Below are 23096 nucleotides of genomic sequence, written 5' to 3' on the forward strand. Positions count from 1 at the left end.
AAATAATATCATAGTATACTAAAATATTCCTGTGTAGCCACAAGGGATATAGTAATAGGGAATATAGTTTAGCAGGGATATCAGGAGAGGTAAATAATATCATAGTAAACTAAAATATTCCTGTGTAGCCACCAGGGATATAGTAATAGGGAATATAGTATAGCAGGGATATCAGGAGAGGTAAATAATATCATAGTATACTAAAATATTCCTGTGTAGCTACCAGGGATATAGTAATAGTAATAGTATAGCAGGGATATCAGGAGAGGTAAATAATATCATAGTATACTAAAATATTCCTGTGTAGCCACAAGGGATATAGTAATAGGGAATATAGTTTAGCAGGGATATCAGGAGAGGTAAATAATATCATAGTAAACTAAAATATTCCTGTGTAGCCACCAGGGATATAGTAATAGGGAATATAGTATAGCAGGGATATCAGGAGGGGTAAATAATATCATAGTATACTAAAATATTCCTGTGTAGCTACCAGGGATATAGTAATAGTAATAGTATAGCAGGGATATCAGGAGAGGTAAATAATATCATAGTATACTAAAATATTCCTGTGTAGCCACAAGGGATATAGTAATAGGGAATATAGTTTAGCAGGGATATCAGGAGAGGTAAATAATATCATAGTATACTAAAATATTCCTGTGTAGCCACCAGGGATATAGTAATAGGGAATATAGTATATGCAGGGATATCAGGAGAGGTAAATAATATCATAGTATACTAAAATATTCCTGTGTAGCCACAAGGGATATAGTAATAGGGAATATAGTTTAGCAGGGATATCAGGAGAGGTAAATAATATCATAGTATACTAAAATATTCCTGTGTAGCCACCAGGAATATTATAATAGGGAATAGTATAGCAGGGATATCAGGACAGTTAAATAGTATCATAGTATACTAAAATATTAGTAGCAGGTATTATAGTGTAGCAGGGATATCAGGAGAGGTAAATAATATCATAGTATACTAATATATTCCTGTGTAGCCATCAGGGATATAGTAATAGGGAGTAGTATAGCAGGGATATCAGGATATCACCTCTCTGACTCTTTTTTTTATGTATTTAGCCTCTATTGTTTTTTATTAAATTTTACATTGGATGTAGAAAATACGTGGATATATATTTATGACAGGGTAAAAATTGTCGTTAATTATGGTTGGTTTTTCCTCTGTAATTTATTGGAAAATTTGTTCAACCAGTAGGGGGAGGGGATAGGGCAAAGGGATGGAGGAGGGGTATCGTTATTTTAGCCCGCTACAAGGTTCATTAGAGTACATTAATCTGATGTAATATCCAAGAAATAATAAATCCATTAATTTAACTTCCTCTGTACTCTGTCTCCCTTCTTTTTTAATAAAAATGTTCCCTCTAGACTATGTGTACACTGTTAAAAATAAAATAAAAAATTTAGCATCAGATAATACTATATATTCATTTCATTACTGTATAGAATCATCCCTTACGTTCTAGCAAAAAAACCTCATTACGATATATAAGTAAAATTCCAATACTGTATTGAGTATTACTTAGTGTTCTATGGAGTAATATGTATTACTAAATAAAGAATGTGCATTTAGTATTATCTAATACTCTAAATTCAATATGCTAGAAGGAAGTTTTTAATGCTCTCTTTCGTAATTTTTGCTACTCTGTAGGGTAAGATTTGATACTAAAAACGTAATATCTCTGTATAGTATTAGTTATTACGGTATATAGTATTACATGGTGTTATATATTCATTTTGTTAATACAGCACACTTACGGGTCCAGGTCTAATACAACCCCAGCGTATCAATTGATACTAAATGAAAAAATTATTTTTTACAGTGTACCCCAAACCTGTATTTTTTATATTGGCCAAACTAGAATCTGTCTAGTACGCTTTTATGACAAACACACACAGACAGACAAACTTTGTCTGTCTTCTCAAACACGCATTTAAAGTCCCCTCAGATTTACACCCCTTTCTTCCAGTGATTTTATAAAGAAAATAGGGAAGGTGAAGATTGCTTAAATTCTAGTATCATATCAGGGGGAGAAAGGGTAAACCTTAATTCAGAAAAGAGTAATGCCAGAACGTGTAGACAAAAAAAGAGAAAGGGTATAGAAAAGAGAAAAAGTGTGTCCAGTACATGTTTAAGTCGGGGAGGGTGTAAATATACCCCTCCCCCCTTCCTTCCTGAAATGAGGCAGTCAGTACTCCATCCAAAGTTTGCCCATCCACTTTTCTCTCCCTTTCTCCTTGTATAAAATTCACCTTAATTTGTACACCCCTATAAGCATTCCCTTTTAAATTTATATCTCCTTAGGACTGCCCTAGCTTGTGTAAGATCTAACAAATGGCATAGCATCCATTTTATATTTCTTTCAACCTTTCCATTTTTAATGGAGATTCAAGCCCTTGTCCCACAATCCTGTTATTGTATAGTAAAAGAGATATTGCCTGCTTGTTTAAGGCCAAGAAATTTATCAAAAGTTAGAAAATAGTTTTACTATAAAGTAGTAAGGTTTTTTTGTATGAAGCTAAAGATCTGGGAAAATAATGGTTCGAGTTAGGTGTGCACTTTAAGGAAGCTTTATAAATATATTGAGGTGGTGTTAGACTATTTCCCTGACTTACCTTGCCCTCCCCAAGAGGCTATGTGCGAAAAAAATAGTATTTTTTAAAGCAAACTAAAAGAAGGAGATTTTTTCTTAATTGATAAGTTTTTCTACTGCTACCGCTAATCAAAAATTCTTTGTAAAATAAACTGTATTGCTTTAATATACGATGGTACAAAACATTAAGTTGTGATTGTAAAAAATTAAGAAAGTTATACACTTTTCATCTGGTAGAAAAAGGGAATAAGATAGGTATATTTTTACATGGAATATTACTTCCTGATTTTTAAATGGCTTTGAAGAAATTAATGTTCTAGTTTTCCAACTTTGTATATGTAGAATCCTGTGAAGTGGCGTGAATGTCCGCCAGAGCGCCTGCCTGGCCCCTTCCTGGCTGGCATGCAGGCACCACAGTCACACAGTCACCCACTTGCCGGCTCTTTAAACATGGCTGCCATATGTGCATACCTCCTCTAGGAGAATTCTCAGAGGTGGTGGTCGTCTAGCAAAATATTATTCATTAAAATTTTAGTTTCACTAATTATTTTTTTTTTGTTATTAAGATATTTATTTAGTTGGTCTGTCTGTATTGCTGCTATGGTCGGTAGAGTGTGCGCGAACGCGAAAAACTACCTCCTCTCTTCTTTTTCTCTGTTAGAAAAATATTTTTCACACGCACACACCAACCCTCTCTCTTTCTCCCTCTTTCTTTCTCTGTCTAGTTGAAAAGGCTTGCCATTATTATTGCTGCGCCCCTCTCTCTCCCTCTCCTGCTGCTGCTAGATATGAGCTGTGTGCTGCTCTGCTGAATGGAGAGGAGTTTTATTGCCTATACTATATTGAGTGAACATAACACGAGGTACACAGCACACAGTACTTTAATTGTTTTGTTTACATATACATAAACTATACAAAACTCTACAAGCAAACATTACCAATTAGCACCAGTTTTATACATAATATTTGTGATTTTTTTTTAAGTGAGGTTATAGAATATCAATACTTGTTAAACAATATTATTAAAATAAGTGAAAAAAGCCTGAGAATAAGCAAAACGTTACAAAAAAAGACAGTGAGAAAAACGTATACGGACTTTTCATTTCTTTTTTATAGCAATTAAATGAGAAACATTTAAAAAAGAGAAGGTAGGATGAAATCAAAGAATAATCAAAATTCATTTTTAACTAACTAGTTTTAAGACAAATGTGCAGTCTTCTATCTTAAATAGTAGCCGAGAAAGACCAGATGACTAACAAAAGTTAGAACAAAATCTATAAGAATAATTTAAGAATCATCACAAGTTTAAAGCCATTGATTAATACAATATTTGTAACTAGCGGCTTTAAAAGTTTTAAAAAGTTTTGGGGGGGATATTTTCCATTTTTTGGGGAGGTTGGGGGTGTCCCATCCCCCAAAAAAATAGTTATAAACCTTCCCGGGACCTATGAGAAGCTACCCTGTAAAGGAGAACCCGATCGGTTCAGCGGTTAGCGAGATTCTTCGGTACAAGCATACACACAGACAAACAGAAATCCTGTTACTTTTTTATAAGGATATTATAAGGATATGTTTATGGTATTTAATATCTTAATTTAATATACTCAAATTATAACTTATTTATCTATTAGTAAAGTAATAATATGCTTTTTTTATCAAAATTACAGCTATAATTCTAATAGAGATAGTAAGTTTTTAAAAGATTTATTTATTTCTATAAGAATCAAAAGTTTAGAGCCAAGATTTTCAATAAAAGTTTCATAAAAATCCCTTAGAATCCGCCAACTGTGTGCTAGCATAAGAAATTTGATAGGATTTGGCCTATAATTTCATATGATCATTATAAAGCTGCATATATCAATCGAAGATAAATCAATCTTCAATCAATTTTCTATTTCTAAATGGAGAAAATATTAGTCTTTAGTTATCTTTTCCCTCGTTGTTATCTTAAAATTTAAAAATAGTCTAAAATCCAGATGAAATATTTCTATTGGTCAATTCAAGCTTTTTAAAAAAGGGAGATATTTGAGAAAAGAAGGGGTTTAGTATTGAAAGGGGATTAGTTTAGATATTCTTGTAATGGCGTTTCTGCCACAAAATTAATGGCGTTTTTAAGAATTTTTATCTAAAAAATTGAGTATTGCTCTTTGCATAGTTTTATTGACAGTTTTCCGCGGATAAAACAATATAAGATCAAAACCAGTTTTGTCACCCCGGGCCTAATTTTATGATATTTATTTTAATATTCGTAAAAAATTGTATATAAATACGATGCTATACATGAATTTTTTTATAAAACTGAATTTACGATATTCTATTAAAATGACAAATTTTCAAAAACACTTATTTTGAATCATGAAATTTTCTTTTTACTACGATAAAAAAAATTCAATAAAATTAGATAATAACTGCAGCGTTCAAATTTATGTAAGTACTAGCGGCTACGTCCATATAGACATCTAGGGGCGATTTTTCTTGGAAGGGTGGTGGAATCCTTCTCCAAACTAGTTATAAACCTCCCCAGGACCTATGAGAGGCTCCACTGTATAGGAGAACTATTTTAGTTCAGCGCTAAGCGAGATTTTTCAATATACAAACAGACAGACACATCTCTAGTTACTTATTTAAGGTTTTATACGTAATAAGCTTAATTTCTTTATGCAAAAAAAATATAACTTTATAATTAATTTTGATTAAAATTTACTTCCTTCGTGCGCATTTTGATTAATTTTTATAAATATATTTCGCATATTTCTTATGTTAATGCGATGTATTTTTTTTGTAAAAAAAATGATTTTTTATTAGAATATAATATTTTTGTTTATCTGAATTTTAAAATTTAAAGCTAAATACTTTTTCATTGCATTATAACCTAAAAATCATATAAATGGCTATTTCTCAGGGAGTAAGGGAGGGGACAATGGATCGAATATTCAATTTTGGGTACCAAATTGGAATGACGTCAGTAGAAATCATGCAGAATATCGCGGCAAAATAGCAAACTTATTTCATCCGACAGAGATACATATTAATGGACAAAACAAGATGCAGAATATTTACTCTCAAAAAATAATTGTTTTGGGGCGTTGCTACAAAAGACCAACACCTACAAAAGACCAACATTAAAAAAATCGTAATGCTAGAAGGTCTAAAACTGCAAATGGTTTACCATTATATCTGTATTTATCAAATTAAAAACATGAATGCTTTAAATAGATTATAAACGACACAATTACGAGAATAAGCAGAAAATTAATTTTTTTGTATCAATGTAATGAAATAATTGCATGAAAATCTTCCAATTTTAATGATAAAAAAATCATTACATTCCAACATTCTGCAACGAAGGGTAATCTTTTGATGAAATTGCAGAAATGTATTGGTTTATTAATAAATTTGATGTTATTATAGCAATAAGGTTGTATCAATTGATATTTTGTATGGGTAGACCTTGTGTAGGTGTTGGTCTTATGTAGGTGTTAGTCTTTTGTATGGGTTAGTCTTTTGTAGAGTTGGTCTTTTGTAGGTGTTGGTATTTTGTAAAGTTGGTCTTTTGTAGGTGTTGGTATTTTGTAGAGTTGGCCTTTGTAGCAACGCCTGTTTTGGTCCTCTTTTTACTAAAGTAAACAGATGTCTGTATGTCAATAGCCTAAAACTATTTAAAATTTGAATGCGTTTATGTTTTTTATTATAAAAAATCTTCCAATATTTTGAAGATAAATCTTCTAAAAAATAGTGCCAAATATTTTAAAGTTAGCAACCATGTAGGTAAATATTTAAAATAACTTTTATGTATTTCAATGAAAAGCGTTGTAGAATATATGAGGATATTATGACAGAGGAAAAATTGTTCTTTATTTAGGTTGCTATTTATCCTGTCATTTTTAGGTCATTCCATCATACACTAGGATGGGAGGGGATGTGGTAAAGCTAGGGAGTTTATACCGCTACAAGTTTCACTTTATAAGAATACATGCCAATCTAAGATACAAGTAAAAATAAATGTAATCTAAAAAAAAATTTCATTCTGTAACCTCATTTTTTGTGATTTTAAATAACTTAACACGGTGAAATCATTCAAAAGACATAGTCCATAATTGAACAATAATCTAGTGAAAAATCTAACATGAAACATATTTTAGTGATGTAATATTTAAATCCAGATAAAAACCAAGAACAAAAATGTACAAAGTGAAAAGTTAATAGCGAACAACCAACAATTAACGGTAAGTGAGACAGCTTTTTCTCGTATTCATTCGAATCCGGTGGATAGGAACCGGTTCTCATTCATACGAAAAAACTATGTCCAGCATCGTATTATATCCAGCTTTCCGTGGATATAAAAAAGTACAATCATAAGATTAAAACCAGTTTTTTTAGCCCGTGCCTTCGGCACCTCGGGGCTAAAATAACTAGTTTTAACCTTATAATTGTACATTCTATATTCGCGGAAAGCCGTTTATAATACGATGAAAGAAATAACTATTAGTTTTTTTTTAAATCAGCATTTTTGTTTAATTAATTTTGTGGAAATGATACAACCGCTTGACGTCGGGCAGGTTTCGGGTCAGTACGACATACTATAGACGTTAAGAAATGTATCTTTTGCTCATATGTACAGCATGAGTTACTTATAGTTCGGATATGGGGAATGCCTTGGACTGTAAACAGGAGCAATTCACAGCCATGTACAGTTAGGACTTTCATCAAAGGTTGTACAATCAAAGTGTCGTATATTTGAACCTAATATCCTTGGGTGAAGTTAAAAACGTTTATTTAAAAAAAATAACTTTATTACTTTTTATAATTTTTGCACTAAAAAACCATAACACACCGGTGTCCTGGATAGGAAACAGGTTTTTTTGACATACGTCTCACAAGACCTATGTAGTCATGACCGGGAGACAATGACGGTTCAGTACATGACTTTCGTTAAATCACAGCTGATCATTTTTGTGGCTTTTTTTGAAAATTACTTTTATACCCAAATTTTCATAGTTTTTCCATAAAAAAAACCAATTTTCTCACATTTGCAGCTTAGTTAACTTAGATTTACACAAGAAAAGTATAATAAATACAGCTGAACTAAAAAACTGTGTTATCATTAATAACAAAATCTTTAAGAATCTTGAATAATCTAAGATTAGTAGTCTAGAAATGAAATAAGAGTTATTTGAAGTAAATATTTGAATTGATGTCTAAACAACTCTTGTAATTAACTTTTTAAAAAATATTTCATGTCCCTGTTGCATGCCTCGTGACATATTATATTTTTAAAACAAGTTTCCTTAAAATATTAACAAGTTATCCTGCTCAATATTGGTTCCTGGCTGATTTGATGTCTCAACATCAAAACAATATCTGCTTGGAGTATAACATATATATCCACAACCACAGTTGCCATGTTTAAAGTCCTATATTACCATATATACCAGGCTACAATTGAATATACAACCAGTCCTTGGTTCAAAAGAGCTTAGTAAAAGGTTAATATTTTTAACAAGTGGGATCATCACTTGTAAGTGTTTGACATGAACTTGGAATCCGTGTAATGACCAGTCTATAGCTGGTCTTGATTGAGTCTCTGCCTTTTGTACACACTGCTTATCTTTACTACTGATTAAATGTCATAGTGAGAACCATGGAAGGTTTTCATAGGTGAACCTACAGATACATATTGGATTCTAAGCTGGATGAATAATTTGCAAGATAGTGTATTCAAGATAGTGTAAGAGCAGCTAACTGACAGGAAAGCACTTGGCTCATAGCTTGAAGAAAATAATAGTAGCTTATTACTAGAGTAAATGTGAATGCTGGTTACATGATCATAACTGGATTTTATTCAAGTGTGATTTCCAATGGCGACTTTAAAATCCAATTTGAAAATAAACACAGGCAAGTTCTTTGTCCTAAGCAGATCAATACTACCCTTCCTAAAAGCTACCAGTAGTAAAGGGACCTAGGAAGGTGTTGAACAGGAAGACCAAAATGTAGGATTAGCAAAGCAAAAATAAAGGGCAGTTTGTCTATCAAGTGGTGTTAAATTTGGAAACATAGACCCACCTGACTTTCAATCAGCAGAGTAGGCAGAAACCATGGTGAATTTCTGAGTAATAGAGAATGAGAGGATATGAGCTCTTAGCTGAAGTAACTAAGGTAAGGGAGTCTTAAAAACCATGTAGCTAGATGCATGGCAGTCTTGGCTTTCATTCATGGAAAGATCTCTCATGACAGTAGTTGGTTAATAGGAAACCAAAGGAAGTTAAAAGTAAGAATACTTGAAAGTTTATTCTGAATCTTGAGGTTATCCCTTTATATGGCAAAAGTCAAGCCACAAGTTCAATAGCAAACAAGTGCCATAAAGAAAGAGTCAAAAGTGTGTGAAATTGTTGATTAACAAACAAGGTCAGAATTCTAAACTGACTTCCATCAAGATTTATAGGCAGGGTGAAACATGTCAGCCGGCTAGAATAGAGGTCTGGCAATACCAGGGTGGAGAGAGGTACCCTGTTTAGCGGAAAGTATTATGAGGCATACTTGTTAAAGTTGAAGGACAGGGACGGTAACTTTAACGTCTTTAAACAAGAAGTTTAACATGTGGATTGATAGGAGATAATGTTTTAGTGAAAGAAATTTGAGGGCAATAACTTTATGTTGTGGAGTCAAAGGCAAAGTCAGATAGATTGAATCATGTTAAAGCCAGGTGAAAGCCTATGGAGGCTAAAAGCAGTTCTGAAGTGCAAATTTATTGTTGAACATTAATTCAAAATAATTAACTCTTACTCAATTTCTAGACTACAAATCTTATTCCATTGTGTCTGAAAGATCTTGTTATAGGTGATAGCACAATCTTCAGTTCAGCTGTTACTTATTATACTTTTCTTGCATAAATTTAGGCTAACTAAGCAGCAAATGTGAGAAAATTGAGATTTTTTTGGGAAAAACTATGAAATTTTGGATAAAAAAGTAATTTTCAAAAAAATCCACAAAAATGATCAGCTGTGATTTAACGAAAGTCATGTACTGAACCGTCATTGTCTTCCGGTCATGACTACATAGGTCTAGTGAGACGTATGTCAAAAAAAACCTGTTTTCTATCCAGGACACCGGTGAACAGAGTACATAAATTTATTTTACAAATTCAAATATTTAATTTGTGACATTGACGTTAGAACAGTGGAGTTTATAGGGGGGGGGGGGGGGGGTGTAAGTGCCCCCATTCAAATACGAAATTGACAAAGACTACTTTTTTCAACCCCTTGCAAGTGTCTGAGCCCGCCACTGTTTTTTTATGAATATTGCCATTGTGATGATAAGATTTAAATTACGGTTTGAACATCTTTTTAAACGCGAAGCTTTTCTATATTTAGGGTGTGTCCGTCCGTCTGGAATAGATAGCTTTTTTCGTTAATTTAGGCATGTTAGAATTGTCCTATCGATTTCAAACTTTGCATGTTGATTCTTGAAGTAGTTATGAATGATTTTAAAAGCGTAGCAACTCTATAATCGTTACCAGAAAGTCCGTTCGTCCATTTAAAACAAGTTGATTTTTTACTTTTTAACAACAAGTCTTTATGTGTTACAATTATCCGATTGATCTGATTTTTGGAATGCTGATTCTTATGACAACAAAGTACAATGATATAAGCAAAGCATCTATATAATGAGTCCTAAAAATGTAAGTATGTCCTTAAATATTATTATGTATTTAAGCAGTTTAACAAATTTACTTACAATTTTATTTATAATTATACATTTATATTCTGATTATTCAGTTTTGACACTCTACAAGTGTTAATGTTCGTTGGTCCTACCGTTTTCGAGCTTCGCTTTTATTGACGTTGTCATCCTTGTTTTAAATCATCTCATTAAAGCTCTTTTGTTAATAAAAATTTTCAAAATAAAAAAAATTTCTTTTGTAATAACATGAGATGTATTTTAAGATATTCTTTACAATACAAAAAGAGTCAAAGTAAATTCCAAAATAATGCCATAAAAAATGGGTTATTCGCTCTACATACACCAACTAATTTTTTTTACATTTGAAAATGCATCATATTTAGTAAGAAGTGTGAATATAATTAAAATTTTTAAAAGCGAAGCTTTTCTATAATTAGGGTCGTTTTAGGCATGTTAGAATTGTCCTATCGATTTCAAAATTTGCATGATGATTCCTATAGGAGTTAGGTACGAGTTAGAAGGCAAAGCAACTCTATAATCGTTACTAGAAAGTCCGTACGTCCATTTTAAACATGTTGCTTTTAACTTTCTTAACAACAAATTTTTATGTGATATAATATATAATCCGATTCGTCTGATTTTTGGAATACTAATTCCTAGGACAACAAAGTACATTGTTATAAGCGCAGCATCTCTATATTCAAACCTAAAAATATAAGTATGTCTTTAAACAATATCCTGTATTTAAGCAGTTTTTCAACAAATCTACTTACAATTTTGTTTCGTTCGACTTTACTACATTTATATTCTGATTATTCAGTTCTGACATTCTACTCAAGTGTTAATGTTCGTTTGTCCTGCCATTTCAGAGCTTCGTTTTCCTTGATTCCTATTATTTAATGAAAGAAAAGAAATTGCCACTGTTAAAACTATTGTAAGGTATATGGTAAATTTAATTTGAAATTATTAGAAGTATGGCGTCTAGTGTCTTGGAGAGTCTGGGGATCTAAGGGAAGGATATTAAAGGAAAACACTAGAGGGAGAAAGGGTAGAATAATTGTATCTCTCTATCACAATGTTCTTGTGCCGACTCTCAATTGGGTCATTGAAAATCAATCAATTAACACAGCCAAGTAGCAGAAAATAATTCAGAAGCAGACGAAAGAGGTCTTTGAAAGAGGAAGGGAGGTAGTTGTCTGTATATACATCTATACTATAGATATGTTAATTAGGAAACCAATATTAATGGCGTTTCATATCTAATATTATCAATATAGGGAGGGAGGGGGGAGTTCTATGACTACCAAACCGCCAGTTTCTATAACAATTCAATGCGGCTATTAAAGATTTCTGGTGTTTTCGATTCTTTTCAAATATCTTTGGAGAAGATTTTACAAATAAACTAAATTTTATTAATGTATTCAGTATAGGCAATATAACAGTCTAATATTAAACCAATAATTTAAAACAGTTCTCCCTCTCAAACAAAGCAAAGCTGATAATTTTATCTTTCATAGTTCGCCAATTATAAAGTATTTTATTGTAATGAATTGTTTCATAGAATTAAAATTTAATTACTACTAAGAAAATTAGTAATGTGAGTGTTATGTAAAGTATCAATTTCACCAAGAAAAAAAAACTTAGTGTTTACATCTGCTGCAAAAATTATAATTGGAGCAAATAGTTAGAGAGAGAAGTCCACAAAGTTTTATAATAATGTTTTCTTAAAAACTTTGGGGACTTTTGATGCATTATGATTGGTTTATCAAATTGAGTGTCCAACCACTAATAGTAATCTACAAAAGGGGTAATTTTATGTATTAACTTTGCATGGGGATGTACATCAAGTAGTCGGCTATTGTCTTATCCCTTTATATCCCTGGCAAATAGCGCATTTGCAAAACTTTACATGCTACCAAAAAATATTACATGGACTACATGGGTTTAGTTATAAATATAGGGAAGGTGGCTGTTTTTTTACTGTATTAATAAATCTTTGTTGTTGCTTAAGATTATATTAAACTAGCGGCTTCGCCCCAAGAGGTTTGATCAACCCAATTTTTCGTATTTTAGATTTAAAAAGAAAAAGTTAAAAAAAAAATTTTTTGGGGGGGGTATTTTTCATTTTTTGGGGGGGTTGGGGGTGTCCCACCCCCCCAAGAAAATAGCTTAAAACCATCACAGGACCAGTAGGTATATTCCCTGAAGAGTAGAGCCCAATCGGTTCAGTGGTTACTGAGATCTTAAGCGTCAGACGGACAGACAGACGGACAGACGGACAGACATCGTTCTACTTTGTATTATAGATAATATGCAATTTTTTGCAGTTTTGATTAAACATGAAAATTGATATTGTAGGCTCAAAAACTTTCTCTCCTGTTGTGTTATCCAATGGATATAGAATACGTGGATATTGTGAGATATTCTCGCATACACTGAAAAAAATGTTTTTCCCAGCTGGCTAATATATCTTAACCCCACTCATACCTTATACCCTCCCCTGATCCTGGAGGAATGTATTGCCTAATAGCTGAGGACTATGTTATCAACCTAAATTAACGGGCAAAAAAAATCACAATATCCACGTATTCTATATCAATTGTTATTCCTCACTTCTAAAGTAGAATTTAAGCGAAGCCGGTTTACTATAATTCAATTTTTAATTAAAGAATCAGACTTGAAAACTTGATATTTGCTGACATAAAATTTCAAATTATAATTACAGGCGATGGTTACAGACTTGCTTCGCCTACTTCCTAAGAATTTATTAAGATGACAGAACATACATAATCTTATTACAGAATAGATTTGAGCTTAAAATGTTATTAAATGTATAAAAAGTTTTGATACATACTGCGATAGAAAACAGAAGGTTAGGGGATCCATATACTTCATAATATGTATACTACAAAGTAGAATGTAGTATGTCCGTCTGTCTGTTTTGGTGCAGCATATAACTCTTTTGACCTATGTTTGCGAAGTGGAAACTCTCACTCAGAAACTCTAAAAGATTAATGGAAATGATCCAAAAGTGCATAATTACATATTTTCCACAACACTACCCCCACATCGGGTATAATCCCTAGAGGCTGGTGGTAAAGCCATTAGCATGTAATTTATTTTGTGGTGTATTCGGATCCGTATCTCTGGCTTCGAGGGAGAGTTCTGAATTTTAATCTGTTCTTGCAAATAAACAACTTTTTACTCAACCTAATTACAAGATAAGGTGGCAAAAAATTATCAAGGGAATATTATGTGTTGTACATGACTTGGATTAAGAAATCAAATTTACAGAACTTTAATTTGTAAGTTTAAACAAAATTGTATATAAATTGTTGCACAATTGCGTAAATATAGGATACTTTATAAGGACATATTTACATTTTTAGGATTTAATTATCTGATTATATTATACCTTGTTTTCCTATAGGATCATAATTCCTGAAAATAAGATTAACAAGATAATTATATCATACAAAATCACAATGAAAAGTTTGAAATTGAAGGGACAATTCTAACATATCTAAATTAACGAAAAGAATTATCTGTTACAGACGGACCGACCTTAATAATAGAAGACGCATCGCTTTTTAACACAAAAAACTGTTGATTTTTTTTAAAATTTACATATCCGTTTACCTGGGCAATAATGGAACATTCTCATATAATTAACAAGTAAACGTGTAAAACATACTTTATCTTAAAGTTTACATGAGTGGTGGCCAATTAAGTCAAATAATTCAAAGAAAAATATTTCATATTATTGTTAGAAGCAACAAAATGTGTTTTAGGCTGTAAAATTTTAGAAAAATATTTTGATACTTTTATAATAAAAAATACACTTTTTAAACTTATGTAAAATTATCCAAAAAAATAATAAATTATTGAAATTAGTTTAAAATTCTATCTTTGATTCAAAATTTAAAAATTCTTAATATAAACTAAAAATTTAAATTCAATTTACACTTTACCAAAAAACTAAGTATAAAAAGAAATTGTTTACATATTCCAGACAACCTAAAATTTGCATAATTCGCCTACATACCCTCAACAGTTTTTTTTTGCATCAGCACTTTGGATTTCCACCTCCCCCCACTTCCCCCTTGTCAAATTTTTTTATGACAATGTTGAAATATTTAAGATTTTGATCATGTTATACATTTTGATACACAAAATGGTCACTGTGCAATTTTGAACAGGAATTTTTTTAAAGGAAGCCTGCAGGAAATAGCTGCAGGAAATAGCTGCTGAAAGACTGCCACAAGTAGACCTAATAACCCAAATTTGAAGCTTTCAGCTTCAATAACAAAAAGTTATAGCCATCTTAAAATGACATTTTATGGGGAGGAAAATATAATTGTAGCAGTCTTTCAACAAATAGAGCAGTGTATTTTCTACAGGCTTCCTTTGAGAACACTGTAAAAATTTAATTGTTCATGTAAATTTCTATTGATACGTTTTAAGCCCTTAAGTTTTAGATTTGAGATAAAATATTGAAAGTAGTAAAATAACCAATCTTAATTAAAGGCAATTGTGCTTTTCTTAAATTTGCCATGACAAGCATTAATTGCATAATAAATTAATAACAGTAAATCTACAATTTTTCTCTATTTGAACTATTAATCAGAGCTGGATCTTTAAATGTGTAGCCGTTGCCGTAGCCAGAGGTACAGCCACTAACATAATAGCGACCTTTAAATCAAACTGGCTACGCGTTGCCAAGGCTATATGCGATCTTTAAATCACAACCACTTTTTGAATTTTCAGTAAAAATATGAAAAATAATAATAATACGTAAAAACTTCAAACATTCAAAAATCCATGTTTTATTGGCAGCAATGGCAGTGGCTATGGCTACAACTACGGCCACGGCTATGGCAACGGCTACATATTTAAAGATCCAGCTCAGTACTATATTGATTGTTATAAATGTGTTCAGGTCCACATGTTGGAAAGATGGGAGAAGACACTGATATCGATATTCCAACTCCCAGACCAAGAAAACGAAGTTCACCTTTTATTCAGGTATAAACATAATAAATATATGCTCAAGTAACTGGATGTGTGTGTGTGAATGTGTGTCCTTTTATAGTTGATAGATCTACATTTATATGGGGATGCTTCGTATTGGACGGGTTTTAGACTATTTTTCAAAGAACGGCTGGGGAGGGAAAGATGTATTACTAGTCAAAACTAATAATACTTTATTCCCCCTTGGTGCATGGTTATATTCATATTATGGACCTATCGATTCTCTGTATTGGATTTAGTCTGGTTTTAGGCTATTTTATCATGAGATAAAAACCTCCCTTAAGCATGCTTTTTTTGTTCAAGTGTTTTGTGGTGATTTTTGAATAACAGATGTATGTATGTAAACAGTAGTATGCAACATAAAAAATAACAATATAAAATAACATTCCAAGTACTAAATAACACATAAATAGCTATTTTCCGTATCAAAAAAGGTATAGTCTGTCACTTGTTTGTGTTGTGATAATAAAAAGTTTTTACAGAACTTATTATTTCTTTTAAACAAAGATTTTGGATAAAAAAGTAGTTTAAACTGTTGAACTATAGTTACAAATTTCAGCTGCCGTTGGGGGTCAACACATAGTAAAATTGATGACCTTTACATCTGTCCCTCAAATATTATTTTAAATTTATTTTGCTTCTTGGTTATACCAAATTTCTGTATAAAGCTCATTTTAATTAGAAATACTTCTATAGAAAGTCATCATCAATAGTAAGTAAGGTACTCTTAAAATATTATGACATTCATAAGGGCTGGATCTTTAAATCATTTTAGTGGTGAGCCAGATCGGGGTACGCCGAATTTCAGCCAATCACAGCGCGGCATTTCATAAATTGCTGTGCTCTTATTGGTGGAAAGTTGGCTCACCCCGATCTGGCTCACCACTAAAATGATTTAAAGATCCAGCAAAGTATAACTCCTATTAAAGACCAACCGAAAACTATTAACAAATTTGTAACTAAAAATCAAATAAATTGCTTCCCTCTTATGATGATATACTTAAAATTGTATATGTTTACAAGTGTTGAACTGGCAATCTCCGTAATTAATATCAAGTCTATACAAATTCAACTGGAAAAATATGGAAACATTTAAATTATATGAACTTACATTTTTCTATTTTTTTTAAGTACAAGTATTTTTGTACTAGCTTTATTTTTCTTAGTTGGTTTTTAGTAATTTCCAATTCCAGCAGCTAAAACTATGAACATTACAAATACACGCTTCCCTAATTGTTAAAGATCAAATAAAAGAGATTTTACTTAACTTTACTTAGATCTAATAAACATATTTAGTTTTTAAAAGGTTATAATGCAATCTTTGAAATAATAAAATTGCAAATGCAGTGCAAAAAACTGCATGTTTGAAAATATTTGAAAAAAATATTCTTACCCCCACCAAGACTTCTTGGAGGAGGGTAAAATTTGTATATCTGTCTCTAAATAAGCATAAAACATATGTATAATTATAAAAACTATTAAATGTCAGTTTTTTGGAGGAAAAATGGATAGTTAAACAATTTAGAATAAATTAGAATTATTTATACAAAACTTTACCCATAAGTCAACATTAAAAAAATGTATGGTTTGGTTATCCATTTTATTTACTTTTTAAGAACTTAAATTGAAATGAGCATAGATTGTCTCGAACCTCGTAAAAGTGTCGAACTATGACGTCAGAAAAAATTAACAATTAACCAATGAGAGACCGCTATATATTTTACCATTGGTCAATTACAGTGAATACTGACTTCTCATTGGTTAATTGTTAATTTTTGCTGACGTCTTAGTTCGACACTTTTACGAGGTTCATTGTCTCTCCCCACTTAAATTTTCTTAAAGTCCTCTAGGGGCGTAGCCGCTAGTAAAATATGAATTACTAGAACAATAAACAAATTTATTTCTCCATGTAACGTCAAATACAATTACAATTCAAGCAATCTACCACCTAGACCAAAGTAATTTATTTGTTAAAATTTTTAACAGAATGCTTGTCTATGTCTTGGAGCATGTTAATTCCCCCCCACTGCATTCCCACAAAAATTGCAATAGCAAAAAAAACTATTCCCGTGTTGAATATTTTGTAAAGGGCAATGACTTCTTATATATGTTGTATCATATCATGGAGAGAGGAATGGTTAATCACACACCCCCATGCTATTAGGTGAATTAACACCCTTTAGACAACAAACCATTTCTGGTGCCTTTCACACTGTAAAGTTAGGTTCTAGGGCAAAACAATTTGTTTATGACAATAATCTTAGAATAAGATAAACTCACTGCAGAAAAAAATTCTTTTACTTTGAATTTTCATTTGTAAATACATCTTGTGAATTTTTCGGCCAATTCAGTTTAGTGTTGTTTAGCTGGATAGTAACTGTAAACTTTATATATCTATACATAAAGTAATAGAATGTCTCTCTGTAACAGAGTATTTTACAAATTTATAAACCTATATGGTTCTCCTTTACAATGAAGTTTCTTCAATGTCATTTTTTATTCTTATCCCTTTCAGTTTACAGGTCAAAACATTCAATTCTTAACAAAATTTTAGTGAATAAATTACCAAGATGGGTTTTTATTAATTTAAATATTCCTTTTCCCATGTTGTTGTGTGCACAAATCCTCAAATCAATTAACACATGTACAAGAGAATCAGTTCAAACCTAATAGGACACTCTTTAGTTAACACATGTACAACAGAATCAGTACCAACCTAATAGGACACTCTTTAATTAACACTGTGCAACAGAATCAGTTAAAACCTAATAGGACACTCTTTAGTTAACACATGTACAACCGAATCAGTTCAAACCTAATAGGACACTCTTTAGTTAACACATGTACAACAGAATCAGTTAAAACCTAATAGGACACTCTTTAGTTAACACATGTACAACAGAATCAGTTAAAACCTAATAGGACACTCTTTAGTTAACACATGTACAACAGAATCAGTTAAAACCTAATAGGACACTCTTTAGTTAACGCATGTACAACAGAATCAGTACCAACCTAATAGGACACTCTTTAATTAACACTGTGCAACAGAATCAGTTTAAATCTAATAGGACACTCTTTTGTTAATACTTGTAGCATATAATGAGTTTAAACCCAACAGGACCTTCTTTCATAAATACCTGTAGCTCAAATAAATCTAAATCTAGTAGGAATAATTTTATTATAGTATAACACTCTTTTTTGCGCCTACAAACAGAGTTGAAAAAAATAGATCATGAAACTATTTAACTATTTTTTTTTTGTATTTCAGTTTATAAATCCCGATGTGAGTCCTCCAAAGCGCAGCCTTCCTTCTCCTCCAATACAGGAAAATAAACATTTTATAGAGCAGCTTCGCTCCACTAGTTTTTTATTTATTGGGTCATAAAGAGAATAAGCTAAATTTAATATATAAGAATGACAATATCCATCAAAGCGAAGCCAAGAAAAATCCAAAAGTCTAAAAAGAAACATTAACTCCTATATAGAGAGTGTCAGTACTTGAAGCAAACTGTCACAAAATTGCTTCACAAGGATATAGTTAATACTTGATCATAGAGATGATTCGCTTAAATGTGTCATTTGTAACATATGATGGCTTCGCACTTATAAGGTGTGGGGAGTAATCCTCCATATTAAAAAGAAATATCAACGTGCTCAATCTCCCCCCCCCCCCCCTCAAGAAAATAGCTTAAGGACCAGTAGGTTCATTCTCTAAAAGGCAAAATTTAATTGATTCTGCAGTTAGCAAGATCATAAGGGACGATTATACGTAAATAGTTCTACTTTAATTAATTACTTTAAATTTGACAATGGAAATATTTTTTTCAGTTAAGATTAACGTTTCTAGATTATTTGATCGAAGTGAAGCTAATTAATAAATAAGGAATGGCAGTTTGTCAATCTTACTAACCAAGTAACCACCAATAAACAAATGATTTAATGAAATTGTTGAAACTTAGTTGACTTTTATTTTAATTTTACTAAGGATAAGTTTTGTTTTACTTATCTTTGCATAAAAAAACTGTTGTTCTCCTGATATATTGAGGACAAAAGACTAGAAATTTAATTTTATAAATTAGTTTCATATTAAGGTGTCAGAGGACAAGAGAAAACATAGTTTTTACATAGCAATGAAAAAATTATTAAAAGTGAAACATTAACTTATTTTTTAACTAGCGGATACGTCCCTAGAGGCCTCTAGTGGCACTTTAAATGGGTTTTTAAAAAATAATCTTTGTTGCGTTCAAGTCTTTAGGTACGATACCTATCTATGTTGCGTTCAAGTCTCTGCGTAAAAAACATTATTTTTTGTAATTTCTCTTGGGTGGGTGGTGGTACCCTCCCCCAAAATAGTTATAAACCTTCCTGAGACCTATGAAAAGCTACCCTGTTAAGGAGAACCCGATCGGTTCACCAGTTAGCGAGATCCTTCGGTACAAACAAAGAGACAAACACACATCCTGTTTCTTAATTATAAGGATGTACTTTCCCTGTATCCCTGATAGTTCTCACTCTTCAAATTGATTGTTTAATTTATGTCACGCACCAGTGTGCACACAGCTAGCTCTATGTATATAAAAAAATATAAAAATTAATCATATCAAATGTCAATCAGTTTTATTATTTCTTTGTCACAATTATACATTTTATTATTTTAAATTTAAATTTTTTATTATTCAAGCTTTGATTATTCAAGATTATTTAAATTTAACCGCTGTAATGATTGATTTTTCAAGCTTTTTATTAAATAAAATGACCTAATTTTTATATCAGTATAAAAAAGTAAAATTTTGTGCTTTTACTAATACCTATAAATGGACTAACACCCACCCACTTAATTTCAACTTTTAAAGAAAAAAACTATATTCTAGCACCTACTGGAAAATCTAAACTTCTGGGGTGCTGTCCCCACAGGGTACTATAACTGCGGGGCTCCTGATACTTACTAGCCTATACATCCATAGAACACAACCCAAATTGCATAAAAATAACATTGAGTAAGGTATACGAAATCCCCGCAGGGTTATAGCTCAGAGAATCAAAAGGAACAAGAATTTTAATACACAGTTCTGCTTAGGATCTAAATTTAAATAAAATGTTTTTATTAGTCCCGAGACCTAATAACTTTTGTAAACAGCAATGACAACCATCAAAATCATCCAGAAACACAGGTACATAACTATTTTCAGGTTTAGGAATTTTGTATGAAAAAGCGTAAGTTTTGATATTATTTTTTTTTGCAAGAGAACCTTTTAGTATCAGCTCTTTAAAAGAAATTTACCACAAAGATAATATCTTAATCAAAATACTTAGCAAGTATAAACATATGAAGGAAAAAAGTCATTTAATTTAATGTTTTTTTCCCTTTAACTTGTGTATAAAAATATAAAAATCTAATTTGGACTTTGACTTCTTTTCTCCAGCCCTTAGATAAAATTTAACATAAAAAAATAAATTTTGATGTTTAGGAATATAGATCAAAAGATGAGAGATTACAAAATGGTTCTAACTCATCTCCCAATCCTAATGACATACAAAAGGTACATATTAAGAATGTTTTAATAGTTTTTCTCGTATTCATTCGAATCCGGTGGATAGGAACCGGTTCTCATCCATACGAAAAAACTATGTCTAGCATCGTATTATATCCAGCTTTCTACGAATATAAAAATGTACAATCATAAGATTAAAACCGCTGAAAGCCGTTTATAATACGATGAAAGAAATAACTAATAAATAATGCAACTAAAACGCCAAAGGACCTTCAAATCAATGGTCTTCAAAAAGTTTGTCTATTATATGTGTCACATTGGATGTCTATATGCCAAAGTAGTAGAATTTATGTGTGTCTTTAGGCTAGAAGGATTAAAAAATTATTTCCAGATTTATTTTTATGCTAAATTTAGCGTATCTTCATTTTCCATCAAATTTTAATTTTTTCTTGGTACTGAAAGCTTCAGAAATATTTGTTTGTTGTATTATATACGATAATTTGCTGCCAATTTGCCAAAGTAGTAGGATTTTTGGGTGTCTAAATATATTTAATTTATCAGTACCATTTTAATCAGATATATTTTTGTAAAAATTATGGTAAAAAATGATTTTTAAACTTTCTATAAAGTTTGTATGTCTGTAGACGAAAATACAGTAATCTTTTTTAACTTAAAAAAGGTATAAGTTTTTTTTATGAAAGCAAATCTTGTCTAACAAGTAATTAAATTTAGAGAAAAGAGGAGGATAGAAATATGAATTCAATCCCTACCAAAACCCAAATTGGTCCTCCGCCTCCATCCTCCAACCCTAAACCTTTATATTCGGATCAGAAAACCAAACAAATCTCCCAGCCGTCCCTTGCAAATATGAATATTAAACATCCCCTAAATATAAGCAGCCCTGAATCCAAGAAATGCGGGAGTTATCCATCATCTACTGGCCCACCCAACAAACCCCTGGCAAGATATCCAGTGCCAGAAGGGGCGCACCCTGTAAATTCCTCCTCCCCTGAGAGCAGCTGTAACAATATTTCTACTAATACTACTTCTAGTAACAATAAATGTGATATGAAACAGGAATGGATTAAAGGATTTCTTTTTCCGCTTCACTATAATGAAAAAACATGTAAAGCATCGTATTACAGACAATATTCAACAAATATAAAATAAATTCATAAAATGAAAGCCAGTTTTTTAAGACTTTAGACCAGCCTTTTGACCCCTTGTTGCTATCAATACTGGTTTTAATCTTTTAATTTCATTTCAATATCCGCGGTATAGGTTAGAATGCTGTTATGTAAGGGAATAGTAACTTTCCAAACATTGCGTAAAAGTGTAGGCAAGCAAGTTTAACTGTTCTTAATGTTAATTAAACGCATAGTATAATTAAACACATATTTTTAAAGTTTGACCCTTTGTTATCTGGTAATTCGTATTTGGTAGATAATAATATAGAAAAATTATCTAGCTTCTTATTGTTAATCCCCTAATCCATAGAAACAGGAGAATGGAGTTGGTGGGGGTGTGGGAGGGGGAGGGGCGGCGGGGTTTGATAGACATGAAAATTTGAATGGTGGAACTAAATATTGTGGCCCAGCAAACAAGTTTATTTTGCAGGTAAGTTTACTAATGGCTCTTAAGATCGATGCTTGCTTACAACTTCTGGATCACTGATCACCTTCCTCATTCTTACTTTAATTTAGAATAGTAAATGGCAGATTCCCCTCCCCCCCCCCCCCCCCTCTTTAGAATTGAAGAAAATTGAAAATATGGAGGGTGGGAGGTGTTTGTCTTGTAGTAATTTTGTTATCATCTGACATAGCAGCAGAAGGGACAACTTTAAAGGCCTTAGTTATGACGCTTTACCATTTAATACAAATATTGGATTTTTTTATTATTATTTTCAATTTTTGTCTAGGTAAAAGACATGGGCAAAATTGTTGGCCAGACTCAAGAAAACTCTAAACTCCACAGCCCAGCAGAACAAATGGTCAGACAGAGTGAACAGGTGGTGCCCAGGCACCAGCAGGATCAGGGAAAATATGATCTTCTGGATCCAGGTGAAGTTTATTTTGTACATACCAGCTTATTAAACAATAGTTCTCCAAACAAAATTGTCTGTACGTATTGACTACTTTAGAAAATTAGCTTATCTTTTCCATTTTTAGAAGGAGAATATATAATTATCTCTATGTAAGAAATAGGGTGTAAGGATGTCCAGTAGGTCGTTATTGGGGTTTCAGTATATCCCCCTACCAATAATTCAT

At 31.7% G+C, this 23096-nt stretch overlaps 2 protein-coding genes across 4 annotated transcripts in view; both read left to right on the forward strand.

Moving 5' to 3' along the window:
• Positions 1-6706: 6706 nt before the first annotated feature.
• On the forward strand, positions 6707-21999 carry LOC145323001 (uncharacterized). Its single transcript, XM_080165389.1, has 6 exons — positions 6707-6849; positions 15243-15328; positions 18606-18660; positions 20444-20508; positions 20806-20877; positions 21562-21999. Exons 2-6 carry the CDS (start codon positions 15260-15262, stop codon positions 21997-21999), a joined length of 699 nt encoding a protein of 232 aa, XP_080021515.1. The 5' UTR covers positions 6707-6849; positions 15243-15259.
• Positions 22000-22305: 306 nt separating this feature from the next.
• LOC145322017 (uncharacterized) overlaps positions 22306-23096 on the forward strand; it is a 32462-nt gene continuing 31671 nt past the window's right edge. For all 3 annotated transcript variants that reach the window (XM_080163751.1, XM_080163749.1, XM_080163750.1), the window contains exons 1-2: positions 22306-22446; positions 22748-22889. In XM_080163751.1, coding sequence (XP_080019877.1) covers positions 22757-22889 — 133 coding nt within the window. In that variant the 5' untranslated portion in view covers positions 22306-22446; positions 22748-22756. The remainder of the gene's footprint in view (positions 22447-22747; positions 22890-23096) is intronic.

Source organism: Acartia tonsa, chromosome 6 (genome assembly GCF_053477335.1).
Source record: "Acartia tonsa isolate MP-2025a chromosome 6, ASM5347733v1, whole genome shotgun sequence".
NCBI lineage: Eukaryota > Metazoa > Arthropoda > Copepoda > Calanoida > Acartiidae > Acartia > Acartia tonsa.